The sequence below is a fragment of the Pelodiscus sinensis genome, chromosome 14 (genome assembly GCF_049634645.1).
Source record: "Pelodiscus sinensis isolate JC-2024 chromosome 14, ASM4963464v1, whole genome shotgun sequence".
Lineage (NCBI taxonomy): Eukaryota > Metazoa > Chordata > Testudines > Trionychidae > Pelodiscus > Pelodiscus sinensis.
This window is the reverse complement of record NC_134724.1, coordinates 8,237,030-8,260,745: the sequence shown is the minus strand read 5'-3', so window position 1 is coordinate 8,260,745 and position 23,716 is coordinate 8,237,030. Positions and strand designations below refer to the sequence as shown.

At 41.3% G+C, this 23,716-nt stretch overlaps 1 protein-coding gene across 7 annotated transcripts in view; it reads left to right on the top strand.

Annotated features, from left to right (window-relative positions):
* MEF2A (myocyte enhancer factor 2A) overlaps positions 1-23,716 on the top strand; it is a 186,693-nt gene that overhangs the window by 137,486 nt on the left and 25,491 nt on the right. For all 7 annotated transcript variants that reach the window (XM_075896958.1, XM_075896956.1, XM_075896957.1 and 4 more), the window contains 2 exons: positions 3,289-3,508; positions 5,844-5,903. In XM_075896958.1, the coding sequence (XP_075753073.1) occupies positions 3,289-3,508; positions 5,844-5,903 (280 nt within the window). The remainder of the gene's footprint in view (positions 1-3,288; positions 3,509-5,843; positions 5,904-23,716) is intronic.

Here is a 23,716-nt window from a genome sequence, read left to right as displayed (position 1 = left end):
ACAGAGAATTTGTTGTGTCTCTAATAAATTATTTAATGAGTAGTATTTTCAAAAGCATCTGACTTTTTAGAAGACTAAGTTCGGTTTTCAAAAGTGATGTCAGCACTTAGGTGCTTAAAGGTGTGATTTTTTTCAAAAGTATTTAGGTAGGTGAAGAGGTAATAGATGCCTTGTGGGATTTTGAAAAGTACCTAAGCAGTAAAATGCCTGACCCCCATTCAGATCCTATTAGCTACCCATCTATATCTTTAGGCACCTATAGATCTTTTGAACTACTCACACTCAAGTGCATAAGTCCCTTTTGAAAATATACTTAGGCATCTAAGCCACATACACACTTCTTTACATTTTCAACCAATATCTTGCTGTATGGTCAGAAGACTTCCTGCAGGCCATTTTATAGCCATCACATCCAAAAGCAAACCTGGCCAAAGCCTAAGCCATTACACCAGCACTGAGAAGACTGCCAGTTATGCTTCATGCTGCAATGCCCAGAAGAGGGGCACCATTTTTTTCTTTTTAGAATCAAAGATCTAGGCAATTTCATCAACAAGGCAGTGTATAAATACTGACACTAATATAGCCTTGTTAAATAGCTGTTTCACAGGTGGTATTGTTAAAATTTATGAGAATACTAAAGATGGAGCATCTGTAGCAGGGGTCTCAAACTCATGGCCTACTGGCCTTCTGTGGCCAGAGAATTTTCGGCAATCCAACCTGAGAAATTCTCCTGCCAGTGAAACGGGGAGGAGTGTCCGGACACGCCACTTTGAAAGTAAATTAATTTTGCTTTATAGAATATATCAGAAATTAGTGTTGAATATACCAAAGAAAAATATTACTTCCCAATAAAAGTAATTTTGATGATCTGCTACATCCTGTCATTTGTACATCATTGGATTTCTTGTGGCAATTCAAAGTGTACTGGTTAGGTACATCTTAAAATCTACATGAAACTGAATGATTTATTACACAAGCGGTGCCTGTAGTCCCCAACTGACTCTCCAGGTGTGGAAGTAATTCCTTGGTTAATCCATATATCTATGGGGTTAAGTGTGCATTGTCAACCTTGATATTCAGCATTAGTTCATTCTTTAGGCTCTCTACACTTGCACACAGGTAATATCTTTTTTTCCCCTCCTTGCCAGTTTGAAGCATTCTCTCTAGGGTTTACATCAGTGGCATCCACTGTTGTCTTTCAAACAGAACCTTAATGATAGTTCTTTAGATTAACTTGAAATTTAAGACATCGGGAAGTGGTGTCAGAGCATATTCTCTAGTCTCAGTTTACAGGAGTAATTACAGTCCTCCAATTTAGTCTCTAAACTTCCTCTTTTTTAAACTGTGCCCCAGGAATTCCAGTTGGAAAAGTTCCCATAATTAGAATGACCAGTAAAAATTATAATCTTTAGAGTTCCTTACATTTATTTACATATGGTCAGTTTATAACTTATGGTTTTGTTTCCATACATGTGGATTATTTAACAAAAAATAGTTCCCTCACCTTTATGAAAGAAACAACAAATGGTCCGGTAGCACTTTGTAGACTAACAAAACATGTAATCTGTGAAGTGCTACCAGACCATTCGTTGTTTTTTTCTGTACAGACTAACTTGGCTACCCGCTGAGCTTTATGAAAGACTTAGTCCTGACTATCACAAGAGTGGAAAGACATACAGCCTGTAGTAGTTGGTCATAGCTAAAAGTCTACACCCTAAAGGGGCTGGCAGCATGAAATGTGGGTCTTTATGGTAGCAATAAAAGTTGCTATCTCTGGGTGCTTCTATGTAAACTCTAAACACATACAAGGATATTACTATAAATTGTCTTTTTTACATTTTTTGAGTTGTTGAAAGTGCTACCTTGTACTCCTTGAAGGTAGAGTGTTAAAAAATTTAGTGAAAAAAATCAATTATCATAGATATTAAACTGTTTTTTGAAGTGGTCTTCATGTAAAATGCAATATCAATAATACAGCTGATTGGATGTATGTTTACATATGAAGGATGTCTTCTTAACAGAAGTGCATTTTCTTCATTGGAGATGAATTATTGTGCTGCAAACTGTATCTAAATGGTGATCTTTCTCCCTATCTCACAATTACTTTGATATAGATATTGTATTAAGGCGTTATTTGTTACTTTTACTTTCAGAAAATGTAGTGTGCAATACATTCAGTAGGTGTTATGAAGTATTATAAACAAAAGTTAAACTTTAGGTAATGAATGACTACAATACATTTGGTGGTGATATACTGTGTCTTGAATTAATGTATTCAATCAAAAATTTCCTTAACGTGTATTGGGCTTCCTGTTCATTAATGCAGATTTTCAAGGTTCTAATGTCTGTCAAATGGTACTGAAATGTTGACTGCAATTTTGGTGGTGTGAACATTTGTATTGAGGGGGAAAAATCAGACAAAATTTGTTTGTTAGAGACAAGGCAGATGTGTTTACACAATTACATTCTTTTTTACTTGAAAATTTTTTATCACCCTTGAATTGCTAAAGCATGAGAGGTATTAAATATTTATATATTTGAATAGTCTTTATTGATTAATTGATCAAAATTGCTGTATTCAAATAATTAGCACTGCAACATATCACTAACTTACAGAAATTTATTAATATTAAGATAAATAGTTCTGAATAACTACAGAATGTATTACTTTGCAACCCATACACAGATCAAAAAACAGCAAATCGGTTTTGGAATACATCTGCTTGACTTCAGAATTGTTTTGTCTGTAAAAAGAACTTGGTTCTTTTTACAAGTGCATTCCAGACCTAGAATAGAGAACAGTAATGCTTTAATTTCAATGTCAAGGTTGTCAGAAAAAATTACTAACTTTTCTCTCTTGTCTTGTGACTGCTTTGTTTTATAATGTGCATGTTTATTTATATTCTTACATTTTGAGGATGCAACAAATTTATTGATTAGTAAAATGTATAGCTCGTCAACTGCCTTTCTGGTATCAGGAATCAAATGTTAAATGGCATACTCTGACTTAAGTTAGTAGATCAATATCAATAAAGTATCTCTAGTCTGTTTACAAATTGCAGCTGTCAATATATCCGACATTGATAAATGACCTTATTGAAATGTATCATTAACTAAAGTACTGTAGCTCACAATACCAGTCACTTCAGAATGGATGTTTTATAAGTGTGCATTTTTAGAGTGATACAAAATTACTAAACTAGCATAATTAATCTGACTTTATCTTAGTATTATAGCCTTGACAAACATTACTGTGTAATATTAATATATTCTTATTTTTGTTTTCAGCCTGGCTTGCCTCCCCAGAACTTTTCAATGTCAGTTACGGTTCCAGTGTCCAATCCAAATACTTTAAACTACAGTAACCCAGGGAGTTCCCTTGTATCCCCATCACTGGCAGCCAGTTCATCATTAACAGACACGACTATGCTCTCCCCACCTCAGGCCACATTGCATCGAAATGTATCTCCTGGAGCCCCTCAGAGACCGCCAAGTGCTGGCAATGCAGGTAAGGCTTCAGTTGTGCTAATTTTCTCCCCCCCCCCCCCCCCCACACCTTTAATTTCAATAAAGCTTACATAGTTCTGCTAGTTTTATATGATGTGATGTAGCTGTGATTTCTTATATGGACAAAATCATAGAAATGTAGGGCTGGAAGGGACCTTGAAAAGTCATCAAGTCTAGCCCTCTGTGCTGTGGGAGGACCAAGTAAATCTGGTCTATCCCTGACAGGTCTTTCTCCACCTTGTTTTTAAAAACTTCCAATGACAGGGACTCCAATATCCTTGGAAGCCTAAACCTTTGTAGTTAGATTCAAGTTAAGCATTAGGAACCTTTCTCATCATATTGTGCTAAACAATTTCATGATCATTCTCATCCAATTGCCTGTGACCTTCAGATTTGCTACCAATTCCTATCACTTCGTCAGAATCCAGTCTAAAATGCTTGTCCACCTGCCTGATTATTTCTTCCACTTTCTGGAACAAAAATTTGTCCGGGTACATTCCAAAAACTTATGGGAAATTTTACCTTTTGCTGTATTACTTTTCCAACAGATGGCTGGATAGCTCAAGTCCCCCATTATTACAATATCTTGGTTTTTGGATAATTCTGTGAATAGTCATGGAAATATCTAGTCCACCTCCTCTTCTTGATTTAGTGGCTCAGAGTAGAGCTCCTACCATGACATCACCTCTTTTTTTAAAAGTTCTCCCCCCCCCCCCCCCGAGATTCTCAACTGGTCTCCCTCCCGGGTCCTTCTGGACCTCAGAACAACTGAATGTATCCATATCCTTTATGTATAATGCAACCCATCCTCCCTTTTTCCCAGCTTGTCTTTTCTGAACAATCTAAGCCAAATATTCCAGTCATTAAATTTATCCCACAAAGTCTCTTTGATGCCAATTTAATCAGAATTTAGCTTATGTACTAACACTTCAAATTCTTCCTGTTTCTTCTCCATACTACTTGCATTTGTGTACAGACCTGTGAAATGTTCATCAGATTCTGCTACCGATTTCCTTTTGTTGTCCCCTATTGTAATTTTCCATGTCCCTCTCCTCACTCAGTCACCAATTTTTATGCCTACCTGTGGGATTTTATCACTTGTCCCCGCTGAACCTAGTTTAAAGTCCTCCTTGCTAAGTTGACAAGTCAGTGCCCAGTTACGCTTTTCTCTCTATTGATTGGGGGAACCCCATCTCTTCCTAGCAGACCTTCTTTCTAGAATAGAATTCCCTGGTCGAAGAAGCCAAAGTCCTCTTGAAGCTATGCAGCCATGCGTTCAACACCAGGATCTGTGCCATCCTGCCTGGCCCCAACCCTCAACCAGGAGGATGGATGAGAACACACCTTGCACCCTTAACCAGTGTTCCCTCTAAGGTGCATGGCTGCGCAGGTGCACACCAAGAATTTGAGGCCTGCCAACCTCCTAAGTAGGTCCCCACAGTGGCTGCTCAGCTACTCTGAGGTGGGGCCACATGGCGGATGGTTGCCTTGTCCCAGGAGCAATTGGGCAGCCACCACGAAGCCCTGGTTCTAGCTTCAGCCCTTCTGCAGGGCTCGAGCTGTGGGCTGTTTGGCAGGTGGCAGCTGTTCCAGCGGCCTTAGCAGGGTCAGCACCATATGGCAGGTGGCAGCTGCTACGGCAGCTTCAGTCGGGGTCAGAGCAATATATCTCCTATGATGTTTGTTAGTATCATATGTGCCATGGTGACACACATCCCAGCAAACGCAGAAGACCTCAGTATAGGTCTCCACGACAAAACTCACTCTGTTCATGGATGGAAAATCTTAGAAGGAACACTGCCCTTGACTCCTGCTCCCTCAGTCCTGGAGCCTTGTTGTCTGATCTGCTCAGGGTCAGACCTGGCTGTATCGTTAGTGCCCACATAGAGTAGTAATTGGATGGATGGATGAGCATCTGCAATCTTTCCATAACATCTCAGATGAGGGTTTCAGGCAGGCAGCCCCCATCTCTTGGGACTTCATGTCAGACCAGCAGATAGATACCTCTCTTCACTGAGAAGGGTCTACCAGTACAATACATCTCTTCTCAGGTGCAGTGGCAGTGAGCTTCTAGGATAAATGGCAGCTCCTCCTCAGCCATTGGGATTTATTCTTCACTTCCTGTTGCTGGTACAGCAAACCAGTTCTTGATCTTTGTGGACAGGGGGGCAGGGTGTAGCACCATCTATTGACCAAGGTAGTCAGCAGCCTAGAGCAGCCACTTCTCCCATCTCCTCTTGTGCTGCTGCTTATTGTAGTGAAATGTTTTACTACGATAGGGTACGTTATCTGCATGAAAACTGATCAGCTTTTTCTTTGATTTTGTTAATTGTTAGGTGGCATGTTGGGTACGGCAGATCTTACAGTACCAAATGGAGCTGGTACCAGTCCAGTGGGTAAGTAGAGTTACCACGATTTATTTGAGCTTTGTTTCTTGAATGTGCAGTCTCTCATGAGTGATTTCTGATTCTGACAAGCCAAAAAAAAAAGTCTTTGATTCAGAACAAAAGTAAACTGATGGACTGATCAGTAACCTTTCCTTTATTTTTTTAAACAAAACACTAGTCTTTTCAGTCTGTAAATTGCATTTTTCACATTGCTATATTGTGAACTGCATGTTTAACTTCCATTATTTTCCCATTCCAGATAGTTACTAGTATTTCCATTTTTTTATTCAGAAGAGCTTCTCGGTAGTGTTTGCTGCTTTTTCTTTTTTTATGTATCGTCTTCTTCCCTCCCCCGTCCCTGCCTTGTTCTCTCATTGGAACCATAAATGTTTCGCTAAGCATATATTCTTATGGAACTTAGGGAGCCCAACAGCCTAGCTTCTGTACCTGTAAAAATACTGGGACAAATTATTAAACAACTAGAAGATTTACCCAGCGTGGCTCAAGTACTTAACTCGGTCTTTGTTTTACTTCATTTAAATCATTGCTCTGAGGTGGGGCTGGACATGAGAAGTTCAGTATGTGGATTTCCCCCGGGAGAGTGACTTGAGCTTGGGGCCAGGTGAGAAGTATCTGTCCGTGGCCGCTGCCCGGCTGTGCACACTGGAGGTGGAGGGGTATACATTCCTTGGCTGGGGCAAATCCAGGTGGTTCTTCTAGTGCTTGCTCATGTCCATTCCAATGAGGTGTGTGTGCGCTGCGTGCAAGGATTCCAGAGCTTTTTTCCCTTAGTAGTATCCATTAGGCTAGCCGGGGAGCCCCTTAGTGTCTCCTCTATATCCGTGCATATATAGCCCTGCTGACCCTCCACCCCCTCAGCTCCTTCTTCCCACCTGTGATGGTAGCTAGAGCGCTGACTATATTGTTAGTCCCTATCCTTAGTTCATGTACATAGTTGTTCTTTAGTCTTTCAAGTCATTTAGTTAAAAAAACAAAAACAAATTCATCTGAAGAAGTGGGTTGTGCCCATGAAAGCTCATGATACCATCTACATGTTTTGTTAGTGTTTAAAGTGCTATTAGACTATTTATTGTTTTTTTTAAAGTTTTTCCTGTACAGACTAACTTGGCTACCTCCTGAATCTTTTCAGTCAGTTAGTTGTTAGTTTAAATAAGAAAAGGGAGTTTCTGCTCCCTTTAGCCTCTCCCAGGCCGCAGGGGTTCAAGTTGTGTGTGAAGTGCTTGAAGCCCATGCCCTGCGGCAGCCCACATTAGGCAAGAGTTAAGTGTCTGGGCAAGGGCCATTGTACAGACAATTGCCACATTTGCAAGAGTTTCAAGCCAAGGACAAACTGTGAAAATGACTCTAGACTCAAGCATATTCTCGTGGAGACTGCTTTGCAACCGCTGGCACCGGAGTGGGCACCATCGGTGCAAAATGCACTGACCTCAGTGTGGGAGACCTTGACGGCACTGACCAGACTGGCTGCTGCCTCTTCAAAATCCTCAAGGCCCCGCTCACTGTCCCTGGTGCCAAAGAGAGAGAGAGATCACAGCGGGAGGCCTCCGGAGAGGCACAACCACAAAGTGTGCCCTAAGGAGGGACACTCGGCTTTGAAGATGTACCATGGGGCCCCGGTACTGGCAAGGCACTGGTGAAGCCCAATGCAGAGGGAGGGTCTGGTGCGGAGGTGGTAATCAAAGAACTCCAGCAACCGTCGACCCCCAAGACATTTGATGCAGCACGGGAGCTCATCAAGTTGACCTCGTCACCACGCACGGAGACCTCGGCACCATTTCAGCAGGCATATCCTGAACCCCAGGCATCAATCCTGTCGCAGTCTGAGGTGCTCCAGTCAGTGCTGAGCACCCACTTGGGCCCAGCAGTCAGAGCTGACACCGGTGATGTTACCAGCATGGGGACACTTGTGGGGACTGCAGCCAGCACCCATGCCTACCTCCGTGGCACCAGGAGCTCCAAAACCACAACACTTAATGGCTCTGGCAGCACAAGGGGTGAGTTTTCAGTCTGGGCCCCTGGTACTGCCTTACAGTGTCCCCACGGCACCGTATCAATTAGAGCATCTGGACTGGTTACCTCCTGCAGTCACTACAACACAAATGATGCTCCCATTGGCACTGGGCCCAGTGCACGTGGGGAAACCTGTGACCATGACCCAGCACCAGAAATTGCATAGATCACTGACACCACCATGGTTGGTGTTCAATTATTCTTCGGACTTGGAAGAGGAGTTGGTGCATTCTAGGACATCTGCATAATGGTCCAGATCTTGGCACCGTTCTCGCTGTAGACAAACTTGGCCATCCCAATGGCAACTGCAACCTCTGTGGCCGTTCTGTGTGCCTTGGGCCTGCCGCTGTTGGTCGGTGTTGGTGACATCACGCACAGGAAGTGCCCCCTCAGCTACCCATCTTCTGATAGCTCCCACTTCGGAGTTGGCCCATTTCTGCATTAAGGTTTTGTTGAGACCTCCTCTGGAAGGTGAGGGCACTATGCTGTTGGTAGCCAGTCAGGATGTCCCTTCTGCTGTACCCCATGGACAGCTGGCAGAGGAATAGCTGGGCGGGGGGAAGTCAAGGAGTCATTGTCCTCCTTGCCTGATGAGATCTTGGCTGATCCTACCCCGCCACTTCTGTCTATGGATACCAAGTTCCACAAAGACCTGCCAACTTGGGGGTGCAGGCAGAGGAGGTCCAAGAGGAGTCTGATCCAGTGGTGGACATCCTCACAGAAAATACCCCATGTAGAGTGGCACTACTACTTAATTTCATAGAGGGATAAGGGATCTTTCGGAAAAGGCTTTATTTTCCACAAGATCAGCGTCTAGGCTGGCGCTTTTTTTCCGGCAAAGCTCCGTGCCGAAAAAAAGCGGCAGCCATTTTTATGCTAATGAAGTGCGGGAGATTTAAATCCCCGCTTTATTAGCAATTGCAATACGTCTAATTTACATCCCTTTTACGAAAAAGGGATGTAGTCTAGACGTAGCCTTGGAGTGTAGCCAGAGTAGGAGCCATCACGCTTCCTCCAGGCAACAGAGCAGATCCCGTCTAGAACACTGGTCACCTCAGTGGCTGAACCCAGCTCACTGGCCTTCTGGACCCAATGGGCTTTTCACCAAACCCAGGGCAGGAGCCTGAAATCTCAATCCAAATTGGTGATGTCTGCCTCATTCATTCTGCTGAACCACCAGATGCCTCCTATATTGTTACCGGCACTGGCACTTTTGGTGCCGGTGTTGACACCAATGCCCACAACGGTCCCATCTATACTTTCAGTGCCAGATCCATCAACTTTCCAAGCTTCTGTTCCAACACCTTCATTGGTACCTCCCCCATCAACGCATTTCATGGCAATGACCATGGAACTGACACCAAATTTGGTGCCTACACCAACTCTGTCCACCTCGGCACCACCTCTTCAACAGATGGCACCACTGGTCCCACTGTGGGGACTGACATCAGCATTGGTACCCACCTCAACACAATGCATCCTGGCAGCATCTTCTGGCCCACCTCCCCAGCCGGAGGAGATGGGAGAGCATAGCTGCTGCCACCGCCTCCTCTCCTGATGAGGTGCTTGTGGAGTCCACTGTCACCCAAGCCCTGGAGGACTCTAGGGTTGTGCTGTGTAAAATGGCACAAAACCTCGACCTCAGTGTGGGAGAGGTTTTAAACAAGGTTGATGCTATGATGAATATTGTGTCATCCTCAAGTCCCTCCTGCATTGCCCTGCCACTTATCAAGGCAGTCTTGGACATGACGAGGAAGTTATTGCAGACCCCAGCCTTCCTGCCTCAACCGCTAAGCAGAATGAGCGTGGGTATTTTGTGCTTTAAGGGCGATGAATATTTTCATATTTATCCACAATTGGATTCATTATTGATGGTTGCTGCAAAGCAGAGTGAGAAGCAGGGCTTCCAAGTCCCTTTCCCCTAAAAACAGAGCTGTAGAAAAGCTGGACCTGTTGGGACCAAAATCTACTCCATAGGTGACCTCCAGCTTCACATCTCTAATCATCAGGCCGTAGTCTGTCGATATGCCTTTTAACACCTATTCAGCGATGACTCCCCCAGGATTCTTGGACAGAGTTCTTGCCTTTGGATGAAGAGGGCGGGCTGATCTCTGACAACCCTCCAGGCAGCCCTCTGTTCAGCCCATGATCAAAGTTATGGCTAATGGGATGGTCATAAGAAGTAGTCCATGGCTCCAGATGTCAGGCTTCCCTTTTGTGTCCCAATAAACTAGTCAGGACCTGCTCTTTGAAAAGGTGGAGGTGCCCTTATCAACCATTGACTATTTGATTAGCCAGTTAATTTAAATTGGTGTTTCAGAATGGCAGAACCTGGGCTCCATGTGGCGTTACTGCTTTGAAGCACTCCTCCTTCCCCCACCCTCCCCGTCCTGCCTTTTTCTGGTAGAATCAGCAAGAGGTGGAGAGTGACTAGTCAACTAGTGTGTCGACTAGTTGTTCACATCCCCTATTATCAACAAATGTGGGTGAATGCTCCTATCCCCTATGCCAGAAAGCCTCAGATTCTGGGATTTCAGTCTAGGGCAGTGGTTATCAAACTTTTTGGCCCATGGCCCCTCCTGCTCAATGCAAACCTTTCTGTGGACCATCAACCAATCACCCATGATGACAAAATACCTTCACTTATCTCTAAATACTTTAAATACTAAATTATTCACATTTGGCTACTTGAGCCTATAATGTAAGGGGACGTATATAACCAGTAAGAAAGGAAATATTATTAATTAAATTCAGAATAATTTAACAGATTAAGTGCTTTAACTTTATCATTTTATTTTACCAACCTTTGTTTTAAAGAAAGTAAAAATATTAATTTATGTCCAAAGCAAAAGTTTTCAATGTTGTCTTTATTTATGGCAGGGGTGAGGAACCTTTTTTGGGTCGGGGAGGCCACTGAAAAATCAGTTGGGGACCACACAAATGAGAGACAGCCCCCCAAAAACAAACCTCAACCCTTACTGATGTGGCCCCTAACTGAGGCACCTCACTGCCCTGGTGCTTCCCCCCCCCCCCCCATGAGGGGGAAGGGACGACTGAGGTTCCTGGGTTAGTACATTTTGTGGGCTCCCCTAGGCTCTGGGGTGGGGTCAGAAATGAGGGGTTCAGTGTCTGGGAGGGGGATGTCAGGGAGTAGGATATGGATGGGCGTGCAGGAGGGGGGCGTGAAGTGAGGGTATGAGGTCTGGCCAAGAGGGAGGGTGCAAGAGCACACTGGAAATGGGGTGTCTGGCAAGGAGGGGGAGTGCAGGAGCAAGGGAGGGTGCCAGAGCAAGCTAGGGGTAGGGGGAGGGTCCAGGAGTGGGCTGAGAGTACGGGATCTTGATGGGGGCACTTACCAGGCTTTGTACACATACACCCACCACTCACAAGCCCTTCTCCTAGGCTTTGCCCCCCCCCCCCCTGCACTGCTCATAGGCACTGCTTCCAGGCACCACCTCCCACTGCTCCCATTGGCTGTGATTCTGGGCAATGAAAGCAGCGGGGGAAGCCTCCAGGCAGCATATCTGTGCACTGCAGCTCCCCCTCTCCCTCCTCCCCCCCTTTTCAGTGGGAAGCTAGCACCTGCACTCCAATCTCATGGTTTGAAGAAGAAAAAAACATTTTTATTTTTGCAGCAAGAAAGATTTCAATTAGGAAAAGCTTTTTTACTAGACCGTTAAATACAAATATGGGTTACCTCAGGCGGTAGTGGAATCCCTATTATTGGATGGTTTTAAGAACAGGTTAGACAAACATCTATTAGGGATGGGCTAGGTGTATTTAACTGTGCCTCAACACAGTAGCGTGCACTGAACTGGTCAACCTTTTGAGATTCTTTACAGCCCTACATTTTTATGACTATTGAGTTCTTTTAAAGCAGGGTGCCCCAATTAGTAAATTACTGATATACTGTAGGGAAGTCTTACATCCTTAAGAGTTTCTTACTGGCACAAAATATAGTACAGTACTTTTACTAATGTATTATGCTAACAAAAAACAAGTTGAAAGTGCACCCAGGTATCTTTCTATCAGTGTACTCAACATGTGTGATGAGGTCCTTATCTTAATTGGTACCAAGGTCACTATGGATAATACTAACTTGCTGTACCCAATTTCTATTTATTTTGTGCTTGATATTCAGTGACAGGAAGAAAGCATAAAATAGGATGTCTAGATGTGTGCTTAATTGTGGAGGACTGTGAGGATTTCTGTATGTCTCTGGACAAGCTAAGAAAGAGCAATTGGAGCTTGCTTCTGGAATTCAGTTACACCATTTAGCCTGGGTGGGTATGTGCTTGATGAATGCTGTCATCAAATGGTAGAACTAACACATTTCCTTCCTTTAAATAGCTCTTCAGATCTCATAGGCACACTTCAGATTTTTGCAGTGATAATGTGGAGATTATCTTCCATCTGAAGATATTGATTTGGAGGCCGAGGACCAATTTGGAAATATACTTGGTCATCCCCAGAATGAGAATATAGGAAAGAGCTGTCAGTCAGGGAAACTACTGCAGATACTCCCATAAATAATGGCTAAATAATAATCTGGCAAGTGGAGGAAAAAAGATCTTCCTAGATAAAATTAGAACTTAAGTTTATAAATTAGTTATGCTTAAATTAGGAGGATAAAGGTGCTGGTTTGACACTCTACTCTGCCCCCACTCTGGGGCCACATTGAACAAGTGATTCCTTCATGTATACACACAAGCTCAAGAACTTGTATGATAAATGAAACCTTTTAATTTAGGGGGAAAATAAAGAGCAAGGTCATAATGAGACATGATAGGACTCCAGATAGTGATTTCTCAAGTTTTCATAGATCAGCTTAATAAGAAAAGAACTTGCTCATAAATAGTCTTATGTTATTAGGATTAGATTCAGTCAGTCCTTTTTTCCAAAATTAGTCCTCATGTTTCTGAGCTTCAATCATGCGCTCAGCAAAAAACAGTGTAGCATAGCTATGAAACTCAATGCCACATCTTATTGTAGGTACTACCACTTTAGTACTGTAGATACTATGGTGTGAACTAGAGATTGCTCTTAAGTGAAAACAATATACCACATTACAGTATTGCATATATCTACATCAACTTCATGAACATTTTTAACAACTTGGTGTTTTCTGATTTGATCCTAAAATAGCATTTGGTTGGTGTATAGTTACAAATAGCAGTTGGTGTATAGTTACAAATTAAAGCGGTTATTGTCTTTATTTTCCAGAATATAACCCTCCACTGCTCAGAAGTTTTTCACTCAAATGGCCTTTGAAATTACATAACTGTACAGTTCTCTTGTTGATGGGGATGTGCAAAATGTATCTCCAGCAGAACTTCAGAAACATTCACTGAGCCATTAGTACACAATATCCTGCCTGGATGAGGATGCTATGACTTGCCTTATACTTTTGAAATGAAGTAGCTGGTGTAAATTAGTCTCTGTTCCAAAGTTCTTAATTGCAGTAACAAACATATAAAGTGTCTTGCTTATTAACAGATTCACTCTGTTTGCTAACTTGCGGTCTGAAACTTGGGCCACTGTAACTGAAGTATGAATTGTGCCAAGTTAATAACGTGACCTAATTAAAACAATTTTTAACGATTTGACAATTCATATATTTTTAAATAATTATTGATTAAACAAAATTCATTTTATTTTAGCTTTTTTTCCTTTAAGGTTGATGAGGAATAGGGAGTATTGAGATGAGATGAGATAAGATATATTTATTGACGGGCCTCTGTTTATTTTTTGACTTTTAATTTATGGGATTAATACCAAGAGCAGTGAATTGTAAAAACAGATAAAAACATGGCAGTATGCTTAAAAGTTTTGCACAACTGTGAAATTTAAAATTGGGGGGGAAAGCTTTAAATAAATATGAACAATAAAATTTTAAATAAAATTGAATCCTGCCAATCCTTACAGATAAATCATCAATTTCTATATTCTTAGCCAGGTGATTGTGAGAAAAAGCTGATTACTCTGACCTTGCTCACTTAGGGCTCAGTTCAACTAATAGCAAGGAAGATGCAGAAACAGATGAACATTTATCCCAAACATTTTTCCCCCTCACATCCTGTGTGACTTCATCGAAATTGCTGTGGATTGCTTCAACAAGCAATTTGCCAACCTCTGAGAGAAAAAACATGCAGATATAGATAGCTTTGTAAAATTCTATTTGTCCATGGACAGCATCTTAATTTTTAATGGGAGGTAAAAGTATCACCATGGTAAGGATTGGCAAGTTATATTGGGTCTGGTTGTAGGTGGAACACACCTAATAGATGTAGATAAAGTTGAACAAGCATTTTCATTTGAGGGCTGCTTTCAGTTGCCCATTATTTTGTCAAAGTTCTGCATTTCATATGAAAATGTAATACAGTCTGAGGCAGTTTTTTAAAAGTCTCAGGAAAAATGATTCAGCCATTTTCAACATCGAAGGTTAATAGAAATGTATTTTGGCAGAAACATGTTGAAGGTATGCCTTTTACTGAAAAAAAATCATTTGGCAGAGTTATAACTGCTTAAAAATGTGTGCTAAGTTCAGCTTCTCTTTTCTTCATGTTATGGAGTTTCTGTTTCACAGGAAAAATTGGTAGTTAGTAGATTGTTCATTAAGTGCAAACTAATTCATACAATATAAAATGTGTTTGGTGACTTATTTCCCGTGCTTGTGATGGCTAGAAACTACAAACCTTTTCTTATGATGGGCAAAGAACAAAATGTCACCAGATGCCATGATGAAGGTTAAAAGAAATTAAAAAGAAAAGGAAGTATAGTTCACATTTGCTATTCAAATGTGGCAGATGTTTAAAGGCTGTAAGGCACTTGCCGTATGTTTAATAGTATTCCTGTGTAAATCTAATAGTGGTGTGTCGGTATAACAAGGGAAGTACATGGAAAAACTAGGAGCCATACTTGAAACCAAAGAAATAACTAAAAATGTGCTGTAGAGAAAACTCAGGTTTTGAAAGGGTTTGAACAGATGATCTGACAGTCCTTTTCAGCCTCTAATTTTTCTGCTTCATTCTTAGACTTCTAGTATTCAGATCTGAAAGTTGTCAGAAAAATAATAGTACTGTAAGTGTTTTTTAATTCTGTTGTGGCATTCTGAATAATAGAGTTTTGTTTCCCAGAAGTCCTATTTAAATATCAAATGATTGTGCAAGTTCTGCATCTCATCTTTGCAGACAGCTGTAACACCAAGATTTAAAAAAATGGGAGTTGCTAAGTATTGAACACTTTTGAAAATCAGGTCTCTAAGTGTTTAACTTTACAAATAAGTTCCCTTTTCTTTCAAATCCAGTAGGACTTATGTCTTTACTTAGGCATTTCTGAAAACCCCATCATTATTTTTGAAAGTCTTGTCTTTAAATGTTCAAGTTTTTCTACATGATTTTTTCCTTACATTTCCCTAATGGAATGGTTTATCTTAATGGTATAATTAGAGCTATCCTTTGTCTAATTACCAATATTTCAGTGTCAGTGATAATACAAAGTATATTTATTTCCATTTTCTCAATGCTGTCTTAATATCTCCATCTCACAAATGGAGTGAAGCATACATTTCTTAAAAGCAGCGAAATACATTTCCCACTTGAGAGGTGAAATTTGTACTACTATGATTCTGCCATATCTGGAATGTTTTTCTTTAAGACGCTAAGAGACAGTGGTGTGTTGGTGTTTTCATTACTTTACTGTCAAATAGACACTTTAACAATGACAGGCGCTGACTTTAATAGTTTTGTTGGTTTTGATACGTAAGTTTTTTTATTTTCTGTTTATATAAAAATATTGAAATGTGCTACAGCCCTATTTTAGGTGAGTTGGCTTAATGTGGATATTTTAAAAAATAGAGTAGCTGCTTCTTTTCAGATTATGGTGAGCCATATTTGCTTGAGATACAAAAATGCGTACATGCTTATCTTTTCTTTCTTAATCTTATATTGTTTACCAGATTGCCTATGATTAACTTCTTCAAACCATATACAACAAGACAATTTCTCTAAAACCAGATTACAATAAAAGATTAATGACATCAAAGACTATAATTTATGCGTAGAGTAGTAATCAGAACATTGAGTACTTTCCAGCCACGTGTGTTAATTGTTTCAGTTGTTGTGATTTATATTGGGAAATAAGAGCTTGACTGATCTAAATGAATTTTGGACAATGCCTGGATCTTGTAGGGACAATAAATAAGATTAGGCTGTGTTGAGTTTCTAAAGAGATTGGTGTACACCATTATTGAATAGGAATTTAGAGCATTTGATGTTAGTACAGCAAGTATATCAAAATTAAAACCTGTTTCTTACCCCAAAAAGCATGCAGGGAAACATGTATTTGGTAATAATGGTCTGTGACTTTTGCAATTTTTTGAAAGTGCTGTAGTAGTCTGAGCTGAGATGCATGAAAATTTAATAAAACTGCTGTAAAACTATATTATAGTAGCTCTACATCTGCCACCTCCCACATTTTCAATTCATCTAATGTGTTTTTGAGAGAGACTATGTGCCTGTCCATCTGTTTGTTCAAGAACTCTTCCTAAACTATAAGAGATAGGACCACTCAATTTTGTATACAGCTTCCTCTGATCATAACTTAAAGCAAGGTAAGGGTTTGGTTGTGCCTGGAAAATGGGATGTGCCTGAAGTGGGATTGCTTCTCATAAAATCATACAGAAAAGAGACAGAATCACCAGGCAGGTGAAAGGGGCTGGCTGGTGTTGTTCTCCCCCCCCCCCCCCCCCGCATCTGGGACTGCCCCAGGTCTAAGCCTTTTACCCCCAGACACTCTTTCGGGAAGGTGGGAAGGGTTGAAGCTCCTCCCCTGATTCATAGAAGAACATTGCCGGCTGTTCCTTTTGTCGGTGAGTGAGGTGAAAGTGCCCACTTTGCTGCGTTCCTCATTCTGGCTGGGGAGGGCAGGGGCATATGAACCTGGTTCTGCCCCAGCCGGGGGGACATGGACCACACCCCGGGTTGTGCCTGCTGGAGCTGAAGCAGCCATGGAGAGGTGCTTCTCACCTAGACCCAAGCTGCTGCAGTGAGAGAGGGATGTGGTAGTCCTCTCTCCCCAAAGCAACCTGCCTATTTGAACCCTTGCTCTACAGGCTTACCCCTGAGCAATGATTTCAATGAAAACAAAACAAAAACAATTTTGAAAACAAAAATTAATTGAGTTAAGGACCTGAGTAACGCTGGGTAAATCTTCTAGTTCTTTATAAAAATAAAATACTGGGTTTGAAAAGGTCTGTGATGGGTAGGGAAGAAACAATGCAGTTTTTATTATACAAAATAATAAATGGGACATATAGGGTTACTCAAGGTTCAATTTGGCAAACTGCCGAACACTTACATCATTCTGTCATCATTATCTGTTTCTGGCTCCCGCCTTATGCTAAGAATTACTGCTTTTAGCTCCCCTTTCATTCCTTACTGATAATTTGATTTTCATGGGTTACAATGTATTATATCTAATAGAGAAGCCTGTTGAATTCTTAACAATAGAACATGTTTTTGCCAACATTAAAAATTAGGCATATCTAAATTATTTCTGCAAATCTGATATAGGCTCTTTAACTAATGTCACTTCTGCGCTCTGTAAATTCGGGTTATAACAAGCACACAAAACATTTATCCAAGTGGTCTTTGTTTGGCACAGACAGATCCGTACACATAATATTATTTGTGATGGTATTCTGTTGGTATTTTTTTCTCCCTAAACAAAATACTCTTCTAAACATTTTTATGTTTTGCATATAAAATGGCACTGTGTACTGGCAGGCAAAGAGCTGTGAATCAGTCTGCCTGACTGTTGGGTGAGGTACTTGACAGAAAATGCAGTGGTGAGGGGTTTGTTTTGACAGCTCCATTAGAATAATGAAATCTTCTCTAAAAGACTGGCAGAGTCTTGTAATAAAAGCTACAGGAAATTACTGTATTGGGTGTGGAAAAAGAAACAGTCCAAACATATGAGCTACCAAAATAGTTGAAAACAGAGTGCAGGAAATGACCTCATAAAATAGGCTAAACTATATGTACACTAAACGGAAGATGGATGAATAATACAAAAACACATAGTTTGCAATTATAGTGTTGATCACTTCAAATAGAGATTCAATAGGACCACAGAAGCATTGCCTTATCAAATGTTAAATTGAAAACATTAATGCATGATAAAATTCTGCTGGTTAATATATAATAAACACAAACTATAATATAACAAGGAGCTCTTTGAATGTGTAGTATACTGACATTATCTACAAGTAAAATGATTTGAGGCTCAGGTAGTATTTATAGTTCTGCTTACCTTGTTAAAAGGGTACAGTCATATCAAAATCACACTTTTGTCAAATGGTTTTTCTTCAGGATTAACTCTTTAGAAGGCTGAAATTGAATGTTTTCAAATGTGTTTAATTGTACCCCTCATTAATCTTGTATTGCTGTGTGAAATTTCTCTTTCATGCACACATGGCACAAACAGATTGAATTAGCATAATACAGAGAACTTTGCAAAGTCTATCTCTTAACCCCTAGGCAAAACACAACAGTTCTGCTACTCATCTTTTGCTGCTGTTTCAGCCACTGGGCTGGAGTCAAGAACCACAAATGCTTTGCATTCCTGCACTAGTGGTCTGACTTTTGGAACTCCAGATTCTAACAACCCTCTGTGCTGCACTAGGTTATGTTGGGTTTGCATAGATTCTGGTAGAGCACATGGAATCAGTCCCCTGGTTTAACTGCTGCTAATCTACTTCATCTATTGGACATTTCTGACCATCCTCGATTTTGTGCCAAAGCAGAATGAAATATATTGTGCCAACAGCAGAATTGAGGGTGCTGTATTTTTTATTTGCAGAAGTATATATTTGTATAAATATTATACATATTTGATTGCGTCAGAGTTCCTCCACTCTTTGTATGTGTCTTGATTCTTAACACAGTTCCTGGCAGTCCCTCTGTATGTACAGATCCCAAAATCTCATAGCCTCATAGACTTTAAGGTCAGAAGGGACCATTATGATCATCAAGTCTGACCCCCTGCACGGTGCAGGCCACAAAATCTCACCCACCCCTCCCAGAATAATCCTCTCACCTATATCTCAGATATTGAAGCCTTCAAATACTTTGAAGACCCCAAGATGCAGAGAATCCTCTAGCTGTGATCTGTACCCCATGCTACAGAGGAAGGCGAAAAACTTCCAGGTCCTCTGCCAATCCACCCTGGAGGAAAATTCCTTCCCAACCCCAAATATGGTGATCAGCTAAACCCTGAGCATGTGGGCAAGACTCATCAGCCAGTCACCCAGAAAGTTCTCTAGTAATTCCTATCATCCCTCCATTGACCTATTTCCCACTAATAATGAATGGTCAATTAGTTACCAAGATCATGTTATCTCATCAAACCATCCCCTTCATAAGCCCATCTAGTTTAATCTTGAAGCCAGATAGATCTTTTGCCCCCACTACTTCCCTTGGAAGGCCGTTCCAGAACCTCACTCCTCTAATGGTTAGAAACCTTCGTCTAATCTCAAGTCTAAACTTCCTACTAGCCAGCTTATATCCATTTGTTCTTGTCCACATTGGTATTAAGCTTAAATAATTCCTCTCCCTCCCTGGTATTTATCCATCTAATATATTTAAAAAGTGCAATCGTGTCCCCCTTCAGCCTTCTTTCGGTTAAGGTAAACAAGCCAAGCTCCTTGAGTCTCCTTTCATAAGACATGTTTTCCATTCCTCGGATCATCCTAGTGGCCCTTCTTTGTACCTGTTCCAGTTTGAATTCATCCTTCTTAAACATGGGAGACCAGAACTGCACACAGTATTCCAAATGGGGTCTCACCAGTGCCTTGTATAATGGCACTAACACCTCCTTATCCCTACTGGAAATACCTCGCCTAATACATCCCAAGATTGTATTTGCCTTTTTCACGGCCATGTCACAATGGCGGCTCATAGTCATTCTATAATCAACCAGGACTCCGAGGTCCTTCTCCTCCTCCGTTAGTTCCAACTGATGTGTCCCCAGCTTATAACTAAAATTCTTGTTATTAATACCTAATGCATAACCTTACACTTCTCACTACAGGCAGTCCCCGGGTTACATGGATCCGACTTGCATCGGATCCCTACTTACAAACGGGGTGAGGCAACCCCGCACTAGCTGCTTCCCCCCAGCAGACCAGGGAGACGCGAAGCTAGCGCCCCCCCCCCCCCCCCCCAGCAGACTAGGGAGACGCGGAGCGGCTTTTCTCAGCAGACACCTCAGTTTGAGAATAAAGGATTGAGGGAAGTGAGGTGTGGGAGAATAAAACTGAGCTCTGGAGAAATGTTTGGCTAGAGTTTCCCCTACAATATGTACCAGTTCCGACTTACATACAAATTCAACTTAAGAACAAACCTACAGTCCCTATCTTGTACGTAACCCGGGGACTGCCTGTATTAAATTTCATCCTATTGCTATCACTCCAATTTATAGGATCATCCAGATCTTCCTGTATGATATCCCGATCCTTTTCTGAATTGGCAATAGCTCCCAACTTTGTGTCATCCGCAAATTTTATTAGAACACTTCCACTTTTGGTGCCATGATCATCAATGAAAAGATTAAATAAAATTGGCCCCAAAACTGATCCCTGAGGAACTCCGCTAGTAACCTTCCTCCAACCTGACAGTTCACCTTTCAATATGACCTGCTGTAGTCTCCCCTTTAACCAGTTGCTTATCCACCTCTCAACTTTCATATTAATCCCTATCATTTCCAATTTAACCAATAATTCCCCATGTGGTACTGTATCAAATGCCTTACTAAAGTCGAGGTAGATTAGATCCACTGCATTTCCTTTATCTAAAAAATCTGTTACTTTCTCAAAAAAGGAGATCAGGTTGTTTTGGCACGATCTACCTTTTGTAAAACCATGTTGTAATTTGTCCCAATTGCCATTAGCCTCAATGTCTCTAACTACTTTCTCCTTCAAAATTTTTTCCAGGATCTTACATACTACAGATGTCAAACTAACAGGCTTATAGTTACCCAGGTCGCTTTTTTCCCCCTTTCTTAAAAATCGGAACTATATTAGCAATTCTCCAGTCAAATGGTACAGCCCCTGAGTTTAGAGATTTATTAAAAATTTGTGCTAATGGACTTGCAAGTTCATGTTGCCAGTTCCTTTAATATTCTTGGATGAAGATTATCTGCCCCCCCCCCCCCGATTTACTCCCATTAAGATGTTCAAATTTGGCTTTTACCTCCATATCTTCAGTCCCATTTGTTAAGTTACCATTATCCCTAAGCTCTTCATTAGCGTCATTAAAGACTGAAGCAAAGTATTTGTTCAAATATTGGGCCATTCCTAGATTATCCTTAACCTCCACTCCATCATTAGTAATTAGTGGTCCTACTTCTTTTTTTTGTTTGTTTTTTTTCCTATTTATATGGCTATAAAACCTTTTACTATTGGTTTTAATTCCCTTTGCAAGGTCCAACTCTACCTGACTTTTAGCCTTTCTCACTTTGTCCCTACATACTCTAACCTCAATAAGGTAGCTTTCTTTACTGATCCCTCCCATTTTCCACTCCTTATATGCTTTCTGCTTTTTCTTAATCACCTCTCTGAGATGCTTGCTCATCTAGATTGGTGTAACACACCTGCCTATAATTTTTTTCCCTTTTCTAGGGATACAGGCTTCTGACAGCTTCTGCAACTTTAACTTAAAATAATTCCAGGCCTCCTCCACTTTAAGGTCCATAATTTCTTTAGTCCAATCAACTTCCCTAACTAATTTCCTTAATTTATTAAAGTTAGCCCTTTTGAAATCAAAAACCCTAGTCTCAGATTTATTTTTGTTTATCCTTCCATTTAATTTGAACTGAATTAGCTCATGATCACTCGAGCCAAGGTTGTCTCCTACAACCATTTCATCTATGAGGTCCTTGCTACTCACCAAAACCAAATCTAAAATAGCATCCCCCCTTGTTGGTTCAGCAACTACTTGATGAAGGAATTCATCAGCTATCACATCTAGGAAAATCTGAGCCCTATTATTATTACTAGCACTTGTTCTCCAGTCTATATCTGGAAAGTTGAAATCTCCCATGATTACACAGTTTCCATGAGTATCTACTTCATTAAAAACATTAAAGAGGTCTCTATCCATATCCAAATTGGATCCTGGTGGTCTATAACACACCCCAAGCACTATCCCAGGGGAGGATCTTTGATATACAATGCGACTCCTCCACCTTTACCCTTATTTCTGTCTTTCCTAAACAGCACATACCCTTCAATACCTGTACTCCAGTCATGCCTAGTATTCCACCATGTTTCTGTTATTCCTATAATATCTGGTTTCACTTCCTGGACCAGTAGCTCTAGTTCCTCCTTTTTGTTACCTAGGCTCCTCGCATTGGTGTACAAACATCTTAATTTTTGCTGTTTGGCCTCATTCACATTCTTTACCCAATTTGGCACAGACGTTATACCTCCAATATGACCTATTAGACTAGTATCCCCCCCACCCTTCCTCATGTTCATTCTCCTACCCCCAGCTATATCCTTTCTTACTTCGTTTTCCTCCCTCTCAGTGTTAAAATCTGGCGTAGAGATTACCTGGGCATCTCCCAACCATCTCCCCCAAATTCCTAGTTTAAAGCTCTCTTAATTGAGCCAGCCTCCATCCTAGAAGTCTATTTCCCTCCCTACTTAGGTGAAGTCCATCCCTAGAGAACAGTCCTCTGTCCATAAATGCCTCCCAGCCATCTATTGATCATCATAATCCTGTCACATCTTAGTTGCCCTTCTCTAGGAACAGCCAGAATCCCACTAAAAATCACCTGAGCCTCAATTTCCTTGAGCATCCTCCCCAGCCTAGCATAGTCTTCCTTAATTCGTTCCAGCGAGAATCTAGCCGTATCATTTGTTCCTACATGAAGGATGATCAATGGATTCCTTCCTGCTCCCTTAATAATCCTCTTCAACCTCAGTTCCACATCTCATATCTTAGCACCTGGCAGACAGCACACCCTTCTATTCTCTGGATCAGCTCTGGTTACAGGCCTACATATTCTTCTCAATAAGGAGTCCCCAATCACATAGACCTGCCTTTTCCTAGTAACAGTGAAATTCTCTGGTCTATCTCTAGCTTCCTCTGGCTGCAAGTCCTTGCCATTCCTATTTTCCCTTGTAATCCTAATGCTCATTATTGGTGTTGTCTCCATTAAGTCTTCCCCTTTATCTATGGGACTAGCCACTCTTCTCTTCTTCCTTACCCTTCCATCTTCATTATCTACCTGCTGTACCCCTTCTTCATTCTCCAGCTCCACATACCTGTTCTTGAGCTCTATTTTTCCTTCACTGACCCATCTTTTCCTCCTCCTGGTTCTCTGAGTCACATGTTTCCACTGTCCATTTCCTTCGCCCAGCAGTCCCCCCTCTGAGGCCCTTGATCCTGCTTCCATCTGCATATCTAAGCTTTCCCCTTCAGCCACTTCATGCCTTTGCCCCATCATTTGCTCAAACCCCCTTCTAAACTCGACCAGAGTTTCCACCTGCATCTCCAGTCCTCGGATCTTTTCTTCCATCAGCTCTATCAGGCGGCACTTCATGCAAACAAAACTCCTTTCAGGTACCCCCTCCAGAATCATGTACATACCACAGCTACCACATCCAATCATCCTCCTTGTGTTCTCTACTACTTGGGCCATGGCCACTAATGCCTCTGGGTATGTCTACACTACAGAGTTAGTTCGAACTAACTTGATAGGCGCTACACTAGCGCTCCGCTAGTTCG